This window comes from Leguminivora glycinivorella, chromosome 15 (genome assembly GCF_023078275.1).
Source record: "Leguminivora glycinivorella isolate SPB_JAAS2020 chromosome 15, LegGlyc_1.1, whole genome shotgun sequence".
NCBI classification, from domain to species: Eukaryota; Metazoa; Arthropoda; class Insecta; order Lepidoptera; family Tortricidae; genus Leguminivora; species Leguminivora glycinivorella.
Genome location: NC_062985.1, coordinates 881816 through 894268, shown reverse-complemented (window position 1 = coordinate 894268; position 12453 = coordinate 881816). Strand labels below are relative to the sequence as shown.

The 12453-nt window shown below is 38.3% G+C and overlaps 1 protein-coding gene across 1 annotated transcript in view; it reads right to left on the bottom strand.

Moving 5' to 3' along the window:
* LOC125234160 (ras-specific guanine nucleotide-releasing factor 2-like) overlaps window positions 1-12453 on the bottom strand; it is a 109602-nt gene that overhangs the window by 73895 nt on the left and 23254 nt on the right. Inside the window, 2 exon segments of the mRNA XM_048140364.1 lie at window positions 3772-3811; window positions 12280-12332. Coding sequence (XP_047996321.1) covers window positions 3772-3811; window positions 12280-12332 — 93 coding nt within the window.

Sequence of the window (12453 nt, the reverse complement as noted above, 5' to 3'; positions counted from 1 at the left end):
TGATTGTCGCATGTGTGGCGAAGAGGAAGAGACCGTCAGACATTTAATGTGTGAATGTCACGCCCTCGCCAGACAAAGAATGAAGAACTTTGGAGCAGGCTACCTGGCACCGAAGGACTTCAGAGAGCTACCCATGAGCCTCATCATCCGATACGTGGAGATGGTCGAGAAGCTCCTGAATAGCTGAAGGATCTTAGGATCGTAGGGGGTAATTGCACAAAAGATCCCGATGGGTCGAAGTGTATCCGTAAGGGCCCCCGCAGATTTAAGATAAGATAAGATAAGGGTGCTGGGGATTGGCGGTGGGACGTCCGGCAACCGACTCGGGTCACTGAGGGTCAGTGTTGCATGTTGCAAATGATGTCACTTTAAACAAGATGATTTTAGCGTAGGTACTTATAGGGTTTTATTTTATTTCACCTACACTGAGAGAAATTTGCATTGTGAATTTAACAAGTTCGACTTGTTGCGGTTTATCCGTTTGAATCAGCCAAACGTATGTTTAAAACAATATGTGTCAGGTTGTTTTTATAAAATCGACTTGTTGATTCAAATATATTGCCGATTCAAATGACAAGTAGCTTGTTGTTTGAACCAAAGAGCACGTAGGCGCTATTTTAACCAAAAAACTTGTTGAACGAACATGAAAACTGGTTGTATTTTCTCTCAGTGTAATATTTCAGGTAGATATCAAGTTTGGCTCTAAACTGGAAATAGTCCGCTCCCATGGGACAACGATCGATAGGATTCAATTACCCAGGCTCGTTCAATTTGCAATTATTTTGCACATAACGGCTTTTCTGATAAGGAAATATTTGAATTGAATCGGGGAAACTGTTGTAGGTAAAAAAATATTGTAAAGAATAATATTTTAAGCGTTTTTGATGCCTATACAAGTATTTAATGTATACATAAGTTTGCTAATAATTCAGCTACTTGTAACGGTTATTATGTAAAGTTTCTACCGAAGAAATGCGGTATTTTACCTCTTTCTTGTGTGGGATCTTATATTCTTAGATCTTATATTTGTAGTAAAAATTACGGGGTGTTTAGCAAATGATCCGACAATTTTTTGCGGGCTTTGTGGTATTATGCATAATTTGTTTGATAGTCTTACAAATTACAGAATCAAATATACTGAATTTAAAATTTTGTTGTCATGTGCCCTGTGCATGGTATATTGTAAACCGTCAGATTCCTTAGCCACATATTGTATGTGTCATTGTCTGTGAATTTTTTGCAAAAGAAGTTTTTTTAAATGAAAAAAGTTTTTACTTAAATTAAAAAAAAAATAAGAAAAAATCAACTTGATTTTACCTTTGATTTGACGAAACTTAGCGCCCCCGTCCCTTATCGGCTAATAATACCTGTTCAAGCCAAAACAATACAGCACAGCCTGTGGTCGATCCTTCACGACGGAACCAATTATGGATGTACTCACCGTGACAGTTAATTAATTGCTTGGCAAGTTTGCATTTGCATACTGCCATCCCCGCGAACCGTGTCACAGATTACATAATAGAATAATAGATAGACCGGCCATAAGTTCATAAAGTTGCCTAGATGGCATATTGCTTCTCAAGGGAAGGACCGCTTGCAGCGATTTATTTGATTGTTGACTGTAACTTAAAAATAATAATATTTGTATATTTTAGTTTCATAGTTATAAATGTTGATTCAAGATTTTTGTAACTAATTTACTAATAAGATATGAACAAAAAATTTGTACGAGGTGTGAAAAGAAAACGATTAAATTCGAATCCAATCTTGTAAGTTTGCAGCAATTGATCGGATAATGTGAAAACGCACTTACTCGAGATTGCTAAAAATGTATTGGCTGTTCCACACATTTTGACTGTCTCACTTTTAAGTTTTCATAAGAGATTTCGGTGCTAATAGCATAATAATGTTGCTCAATATGACCTGTACTTAACCCTTGAATAATTGTAGATGTATCTAACTTATAAATTACTAGCTTTTGCCCGCGGCTTCGCTCACGTTAAACCACAAAATTGCGGAATACTTCATACAAACTTCCACCCCCCATGGAAAGGAAGTGGGGGGTCAGAAAGAGACAAAAACTAGCCTACGTCACTTTCCATCCCTTCAACTATCTCTACTTAAAAAATCACGTCGATCCGTCGCTCCGTTTTGCCGTGAAAGAGGGATAAACAAACAGACACACACACTTTCCCATTTATAATACGTAGGGTGTTCAACAAGTCTTGACGTGTCTGCAAACGCTAAGCGTACAGCGACAGTTCATGTGTTCGTCATTAAGTGTCGTCAATTACAGGAATAAACACATTTATTTCAGCTCCCTAGAATTAATATTATAGTCCAAAGTAAAATTAGAAAAAATAGAGAACATGTCGTTGAGCAAACGAGACTATCGTGTTATTATTTACTATAACTTCAAGCGCGGTTTATCTAAGCAAGAATGTTTTGACGAGATGTGTTCTGTTTTTGGTCCAGAAGCCCCATCTGTGAGGACTGTGGAACGATGGTACTTACAGGGGGATTTTGAGCTAGACGACGACCCGCGACCGGGAAGACCCGCAGAAATTCAAGTGCCAGAAAACATAGCTCGTGTGGAAAAAGCTTTTAGAGAAGATCGCCGAATCACATATCGTCAGTTAGAAGAACTCTTAAATATTCCTGTATCCTCTTTGCACAACATTGTGACGAATCATTTAAGTGTAAAAAAACTTTGTACCCTGTGGGTACCCCACACCTTAAGTGAGCACCAACAACTACATCGCGTACAATAAGGCGCAAACTATGGTGAAACAATTTGACAATGGCCAATCCAAGAGTATCAGTTCAATTATCACGGGTGACGAAACCTGGATTTATTATTACGACGTGCCAACTAAATCGCAAAGCAAAATATGGGTCTTCGTAGACGAAGAGCAACCAACACAAGTGCGGAAATCGAAGTCGGTGAAAAAAATTATGATGACTGATTTTTTTAACAAGCAAGGATTAGTAAAATCAGTGATGCTTAGTGGACAGAAGACCGTTACAAGTCAATGATATACTGAGATTTGTCTGCCTCAATTATTCGAAGAACTGAGAAATCGACGACCGAAGTCGGGACTCGCCTCGTGGTTTCTACACCACGACAATGCACCAGCTCATAGAGCTGGCGCTACTTCGCAATTTCTGAGGGCATCTAGCATTAAAGTACTGGAGCACCCTGCCTACAGTCTTGATCTTGCACCCTGTGACTTTGGGTTACTGAATACGTGAAGAACCGCATGAAAGGGCGCAAGTTTTCTACGGATGAACAGTTGGTTGGTGCGTTTGAGGAAGAATTAGAATTAATTAATAAAGGAAAGTGGGAGGGTTGGATAAATGAGTGGTTTGTGCGTATAAATAAATGTATTAATTGTTGTGGTGCTTATTTTGAAAAAATATAAATATATATGATTACACGACAAGATTTATTGAACACCCTACGTATTAGTATGGATAATCGATATATTATGCGTCGTCTACTAGGAGTCATCCAAACCGATCGATGTGTCACCGTCACTCCAATTTGCTACCTGCGTAATTTAAATACATCCGTGTCGATCCATATATAATATAATTATGTCCGTAAGTCTATAAAATATTTTGAATCAATACTTTCGATAAAAACGTAAAAATAGAAAATAAAGTTGCTACCCGCTGTCACAGTATAATAAAGAGTACTACCGTACAGTATGGCCACTCTTGCTCCCCGCTGAAAGTACCGCCGCCCCCTCTCGGTTACCTCACAGTTACCGCCTGTCAAAAATGCGAACAGTCGACCTGTCATATCTCCCTCATACAAGCATAGTACGCGTTCACCTACACGAGCTTAAGACTGTGTGCAAGGAACGCGCCTCTTTCATATATTTGATCGCCAGTGTCCAAGGTGTGCCGCTGTTTTTCTGTAGGTATGTCCCTATACAAATATATGCTGAAATCTTTAGAGCTTCACCTACAAGCCACAGCAGATTTTTTTTAAGAGGTTTTTTTTTCTTAAATGTACAGCACAAAAATTTAAAGTTGACACGGCTAATTAAGTAACCAGGGTGCGTAGCCGAATGGCACAAACGCTCACGAAACGCTCACGAAACGAAACGCTAGTAGATATCTATCTCTATCGCTCGTGCGTATTGGCGTGACAGAGCCAGGCTAACTGGCGCGGCGTTTCGTTTTCATTTGGCGTCGGAGAAATGCCATTCGGCTACACACCCTGGTACAGTTTTAGTGCGAAAAGACTATCCTTCGTATTTCTACGGAATCGTACGAACGTGTCGTGATATTTCAGTCAGTCTCAGTACAAAGCGTACTGACACTGACACACACAAGGACAAACTGGAATCATAATTAATAACTATTTGATAATTCATAACTACTCACAAAGCTGTCCCTCTCTAACCCGAGTAATCAGAAAGAGAGCAATAATCCCAGGTCAGGGCTGCGTCCTGCGGCCGTGACATCGATCCCGCTATTAATACTTGGAAGCTGATTTTTGCCCTGTGTGCGTAGCCGAATGTACAAACGCTCATGATAAAATCTCTTTCGTAGCTATCTATCCCTCTCGCTCTTGTGGATTGGCGCGATAGAGCCAGACTACATTTCTGCGGCATTTCGCGTCGCAAAAATGCCATTCGGCTACGGGGCCTGCAGTGCTCAGTTTTGCAGTAAGTTTTCTTTAATTTGTGGATCGGGGTGGAATCTATTTGCAAAAAAAACAGCAGCGGAAAAATATTTTTTCATTACAAACTTGTAGGTAAAATGTGCTACGTTTTTCTCGATTTTTAGCTTTTCTAGCCGGATTTTTTGTCATATCGGCTGGAATGGATTCGCATTATAAAAAAAATACCTTCTAGCCTCCTGTATAATTAACCTGTAGATAGAGCTGTAACCTGTAGGTAGAGAATGCCTTAAGGTATTAAGTCCGCCGCATTTGTACTTTTTTTTATTGTGAAATAAAGTTTAAATAAATAAATAAATAATTCCAAAATTCTGTAAAATCTATCAATTGAAATCGAAAGATTGTTCAGGACTATTGGCGTTTTTTTCTTTATTTACTTAAATACTAGCACCATGGCTATGAACCCTAATTATGTACCTACCTACGTTGCCTATTCGAAAATAAAGTATATTTAGTATGTTTTCAGTACAGATGGTGTTCTTTTTACGCACTAGTACGAGAAGTGGTTCATTATATGCCAGGTCGAAACTTCGGAGGCTCATCTGTACTGAAAAACGTCGTACGATACACGTGTGCGAAAAGGAAGTTCGAAACGAGTGGCGATAAATTAAAACACGACCGAAGGGAGTGTTTTAAATCGACACGAGTTTTTTTTACGCACTTTTATCGTAATGTATAATATAATTATATTGCATTGTTATGTTATGTCATACACATGACGCAAGCTAGTTATGTAAAAGAGATAGTTATGTTCAGTGTCCACACGCGATACAGGCATTTGTGACATCGCAGCCGATAGCGGGGCGACCACACTTTTGTAAAAAAAAGGAAGTTTAAAACTTTTTTTTGTGTGGGACTCAGTCAATTCTGTGTAAGAATGTCCTATAATATTTATATTTTTTGTCACATTAGTTTAACTTGAGAAAACATTTGATTTTGTCGTGTTGGTAAAAACAAATTCTGATATACTTAATTTTATTTATTTATTTATTTAAACTTTATTGCACAAATTATCAATAAAAAGTACAAATGGCGGGCTTAACGCCTTAAGGCATTCTCTACCAGTCAACCATTGGGCAAAACAGAGATAGTTAGTTTGGTGCACAAGATTATACTCGTAAAGCCAGTATGAGATTTTAACGATTAAATACAAGTCGATACCTACTATTATAAAATAAACATACACAAATACAATAAGTAAACGTGGAGGAAAACCACTTTAAATCCTTAAGCTAGTTCATCCCACCTAAAGGAGACATTCATTCATTTTATTGTCTACATAACATAAAGGAGACATTCATTCATTTTATTGTATTCATTTTAAAGTCAAATTTTATTGTCTACAAAGTTTTTAAATTGAAGAAATTAGATTCATGCATGAGAGTCTATAGTCGTAAGATAACTACGATATAAAGATTCCGCCAAACGAGACATGGGGACCTATTTTTGAGTCTCGAACGCATGAATTCGCCGTTCGAAAGTCGTAGCATTACGTCGTTTTCCACAGACTTTCGAACGGCGAAAAAAATCGGTCCCATGCACGCCTTCAATATCCCGGTGGTTCACAAATGGGAAGAGTTTGCCGAGGACAGAGACAAGTGGCGTAAACTGGTATTCGACGGACATTAAATCTACGACGACGCTTGGTTTAAGGCACTAGCAAAGCAAGTAAGCGCGCCAAGCGTCATCAGCGCGATACCTGTTCGCCACGGGCACACCACACCTGCCAGAGTCGTGGTCGTGTTTGCCTCTCCCATATTGGCTTTGATAACCACGAAAAACGTTGTCGCCCTACCTGACACTGCTTTGAATAAGTAGTCTGTTAAAGACTTGATGGCCAATGATAAAAATAACTAGCTTCTACTTATTAAATTACATAATTTATTTATTTGTTTTATCGATATCACTTGCTACCTTTCCTTGACTACCAGCCTTCATGGTCACCCCAGCAGATTACGCTTGCAGCCAGACAATTGTTAGCAGCTCTGCTATAAATAAAGACAACCAGCCTTGTTGCTTTTGTTGGTGCATAAATAATACACCGTGTCGATTTCAATACCGGCAAGTAAAGGACGCACACAAGGGCCTTAGGTGACCGATTTGACCATTTTGACCTTGATAGTTTGGTCAGAAAAGTTGCAGCCATTAATAATAGTTGCAACCAAAGCATATCACAGACATGGTCACTTAGATACGGCGGGTCAAAAGGACCTACTTGGGCCAATCAAATGGGTGCGTTTCTTTTGGTCATCCTGAATATTGTTGGGTGAATATAGTGAAGGCAGATCGTTGCTCCTTGGCGTAGTAGGTACCTACCGTTCTGGGTACGTAACCAGGAAGGCCAGATGATAAAACATCTGGCCGTCCCTATCGCACTTACAAATAGTGCAATAGGGACGGCGATGTTTTATCATTTATCCGCGACCATACTTGCCTGCCAGATGCATAAACGCTTAGGATAATATCGTTATCTGTATTGTAGACATTTAGCGTATCATTTGCCACGGTGCAAAGTCAAACTTCTTTTCTGCAGTATGCCTTTTTGCTTAAAGTAAGTATCACTAGTATCCAGAAAGTGTCCTATTACTTGAAATAAAATATTTTATGCAGTGAACGAAATAAAGCATCACATAATTAGAAGAAACACATCCATGGCAGTAGTTATGTTTAATCATAATTTCTATTTAATAAGTCAAATACAATTGTCAATTGTGGCGTAGGCGAGAGGCTGGCAACCTATCACTGCAATGTCACAGTTTCGGTTTCTTTCAACCCCTTATTTGCCAAGAGTGGCACTGAAACTTGAGTAGTTTCATGTGCTCTACCTACCCCTTTACGGGATACAGTCGTGATTGTATTCTATGTTGTTGTTGTTGTAAGTCAAAGACAAGGATATAAAGTATATGAATTGACCGTGGCGTCACTCCTCAGTGTTTCATAGATAGTAATTCCATATTAGCAAATTGTTTTGACAGTTCTTAAAAAGAAGCTGATTTGACTAGTAGGAAACTAGCCTATTCTACACTTTGCAACCGAGAGAGAAAGGTTAATAAGTTATTTTTCCAACTACCGATATTCCTCCATCGCTCGACATCATTTATGCAATATGCACACTTGTTACAAAAGGCAGCCGCTCGGAATAGAACCCCTATAAATAATGTAAGAATGTAACTGCTTGGAACGAAGTTAGATTTCAAGGGCTTATTATTTATTTATTGACGTAAAAGACGTATTTGTCGACTATGGTTTAGTATGTTTTGCTCCCTGTAACATATATAAATTCGTATTTAAAGTCATTTTATACCAGTTTTTTCCCGCGGCTCGGCACGCGTACTAATCTAACCTTATTTAAAGTCACACACAGGTCGAACGCGATTAATTAACATTATTTTTACCTTTTTTCCCAACGTTTCGGCCAGGTTGCACTGGCCGTGGTCGCGGAAGACTGACGTCCCAGCAAAGCGGTCTTCCGCAACCACGGCCAGTGCAACCTGGCCGAAACGTTGGGAAAAAAGGTAAAAATAATGTTAATTAATCGCGTTCGACCTGTGTGTGACTTTAAATATGTGTACAAAACGCGAGAACTTAAAGTGTTAATCTAATCTTGTTTTCGCATACAAACTTTGGACCCCCGTTTCACCCCCTTAGGAGGTGAATTTTGAAAAATCCTTTCTTAGTGCTCCTATATACCTTTTAAGGAACCTACGTGCCAAATTTGGAATCTAAAGGACCAGCGGTTTCGGCTGTGCGTCGATATGTCAGTCAGTCAGTTTCTTCTTTTATATAATTAGACGCGACACGATTAAATTGCGGTCGACCATTCGAATTTATGTATTACTAGCTATTGCCCGCGGTTTCGCTCGCGTTAGAATGACAAAAAGTAGCCTATGTCACTCTCCATACCTTCATACATAGCCACTTAATAAATCACGACCATTCGTCGCTCCGTTTTGCCGAGAAGGACGGACAAATAAACAGACACACGCACTTTCCCATTTATAATATTAGTATGGATATATACAATCTCTGATCACACCTCTATTATTTAATTGTATATCCATACTAATACTATAAATGGGAAAGTGTGTGTCTGTTTGTTTGTCCGTCTTTCACGGCAAAACGGAGCGACGAATTGACGTGATTTTTTAAGTGGAAATAGTTGAAGGGATGGGGAGTGACATAGGCTACTTTTTGTCTCTTTCTAACGCGAGCGAAGCCGCGGCCAAAAGTTAGAAACACATAAATTCGTACGGTCGAACTGTTATATAGGCGTTCATAAACCACGGTACCTGAGTATCACTAGCTGGGCCGTATGCTAGAAGCACCTGTGGCCCGTTTCTCGAAAGGTACAAGCCTTGTATTACAAGTGTGTTTCCATGGAAACCCATATGATTTGACAGTTCGCGCACTTGTAATACAAGGCTTGTACCTTTAAAGGTACAAGCCTTGTATTACAAGTGTGTTTCCATGACAACCCATACGATTTGACACTTCGCGCACTTGTAATACAAGGCTTGTACCTTTCGAGAAACGGGCCCCAGGTCATCAACAAGAAATAAAACTACAGTCAAAACTAAAATTCTTTACACTCTGACCCAGTCTACATACTTATATAATATATACTTATATCTACGTCGACGGTTGGAAGCATGTAAATATTGTCACAGGGAACGTTTGCTGAGTCAACAGACGGAGTGATCTCAGATTGGCACAAGATTGCCACTAAATTGCCCGCCGCTGCTTCAGCTGTGTCAATATTAATATAACTTGTTGCTTGCAGATATCATGATAATATTTATTTTTGAAACTATTTAAATTTATTAAAGTACTTAAATTAAAAATAACCTTGCAGTACAACGCCGAGTTTTACGCGTCTTTTATTTCGAATTGTGGTAATAAAAGTGGAAGGGAAAGACCCTCACTACCCTCAGGCTCCTACCACAGAATATATAATAGTACAAGTACAGAAGGCCCACTGCTTTGATGTTCACGAAATGCCGCCTTTTTAAATACCTACAAAATTCCTACAAAGAAACGAGCCGCACGTGCGCGGCGTCCGGTGATAGGGTTACCTATGGATTTTAACGAATTAATACCTACTCATATAAAATGTTATACTATTATATTCAAGTCTTGGGTACTTTCTAGGTATATATACTGTATTTATATATTTTTGTTCAAGTTCCAACATCAAAAGCCTTATTGAACTTTTCCGTGGGACTTAATCAGTAGTAAATCTGTGTAAGAATGTCCTATGGTATTTATTTTATTCAATATGTCTATTTAACTAAGTATTATTAGCCATTCCACACGTGGACATCGCTTAAAAAAACCTCGCGACGTAAAGTAACAATAGAAAGTGCGAACATGCATTCCGCGAGAACGCGCGCCACCCCTGAGTAGGCCGCGAACTCGCGGCCGCCAGGATGTATCGCCGAGTGAGCCGCCCCTGCTCCTACGCCAAATAAGTAGATGGTCCGACTTGTGATGAAAGGGGAAGGCGAAGACTCTCCGGGCCCTCCGGCAAATAGTCGTCTAATAAGTCAATGGTGATGGTCGTCCGGCAAATGGGCCACCTCAAACAAACTTCTTCTTCTTAGCTGAACTTCGTTAGTAACTTCGTATCTCCATAACTGTTCTATACTGCGTTTCGGTCACCAAATAACGTCAAAAATCGTGTCTTGAGTTTCTTCCCAAGAATGGGGCGAAAAAGGGGCTATTTACAGTTGTCAGTAGAGATGGGTAACTACCCAGGTAAATACCCGACGGTGGGTATTTACCGGGTAAATACCCGATATTTACCCGATATTTTCATTTTCCTTCCAAATTTGATGATTTAAATTGGTGTTTGGGCTAAAATATATTCATTTAAGGGCGGTTCTCAGGGATGACGTTCGGTGCCTGATTTCGGTGGTGATTTTTATTTATTACTTTATTGATATGTCAGTCAATTTACTAAAATCTAGCCTAAATATAAAAAATATTGGTGGTGGAGGCCTCCATTAAAACCTTATAGTTTGTAAGAAATCTGACATTTTAAAATCACCGAAATTATGTATGGGCACTATAATCAATTTGCCCCACCGAATTCAATTTTTTACACATTATTCCACATTTCAACTTAATATATAAATTATTATTCAATTTATTGATATTTTTCATTTTAATTCGATGACAGGTCATGTAAAAAGGCTCATAATCACGCAATTTTACAAAATTTAACATGGTAATATGCTAGTCATTATCGAGTAGAGAATTTTGTACCCATAGAGTGGCTTAATTTGCTTAGAAACATAGTTCTATGTTTTTACAAGGTATATCCTACTATTTAAGTATGAAATATTAGAAAATAATGAACATTTAATCAGTTTGCAACGTGGCAATCGAAGTCGGTGGTCACTTTTTTTGATATCGGTGGTCAAAAAATCCACCGAAACCACGGAAATCAACTCCACTGATATCAAATTTTATAGCTTTTTTGGAGATAACTGCAATAGCATGAATGATACAGAGGAGATGTTATAATGACGTAATAACATACTTTCAAGGATTTGTTAGTACCTTACATAACGACAAATGGACCTAAACTGTGGGAGTAAATTGATCCACCGAATCTTAAAAAACATGGGACCAAACCCAGCGAACGACTGAGAAACCTTCAAAAAGTCCCCTTTATAAAACGGTACTGCATCTCCTCTACACTGAACGGTTAAAACGTAGCTAAAACTAACTATATTTGTGCTACTACGTCCCTGATCTACTAATTTGTAAGATTAATGTCATGTTTAAAAAATTACACCGAAATCAGTCACTAGCCCGGGACACATGGTAAATTTGTCTTTACTCGATGAGTTTAGCTAACATATTATTTTTATACATAAAATATGATGGGTTAACTAATACCTTATACGTGAATATCTATAACAACTGCGATCAACAACTCCATTTTGAGTTATGATTTTTTGTTTTGCAAATTCTGAGTGCGGGACACGCCCACCGACGGTCATTTTTCGCATTTAATATTTTATTACTCATATCATACAAATAATAAATAAATAATGTTAAGGTGTACCAAATAGAACAGAGGCTAAAGATTATGCCTAATTTAATTCAGATTTTTAGAACAGTCCGTTCTGACGTTTTTTGCCTCGGACACGTAAAAACGCGCCTCCTGAGAAATGCCCTTAAGTCAGTCTTTGTAATTGTACACATAATGTTTATTCAAATTGAGAACAAATAGGTTGCTATGAAATAAAATGTGATTTTAGTGTATCACTCCAACTCTAAAAATCGTGTAATATAATTTTCTGACATACGGAAATAATTTCAAATGCTTTTAATATAAATTATAAGTCTGATAAATTAAAACTGTAAATAAAAATATGTGAATAAAAATATTTTAAAAGTAAAGTTTTGTGGTACAATAAATTGTAGATTATTACAAGCACTACAATTTACATATTTGTAGGGCTTTTCCGGTACAAATATGTAACTTGTAAATTTTGTGGTACACACGCTTGTATTATGACAAATTTGTAACTTGACACTTGTCAAATTGTAATTGTAAGTTTTGTGGTATAGGGCACTGAAGTTCATACTGACGCTGACTCTCGCGACGGTAGGAGATTGTGAAGCAGAACTGCAACAAATAAAAGTTATTAGCACATAATCAAGGGTTTAGTGTAAGGCTTGAGTGCACGCTCATATTGGGTCACTATTAAGTTTATCTTATCGCTAAACGACTATTTCGGCTAGATGTC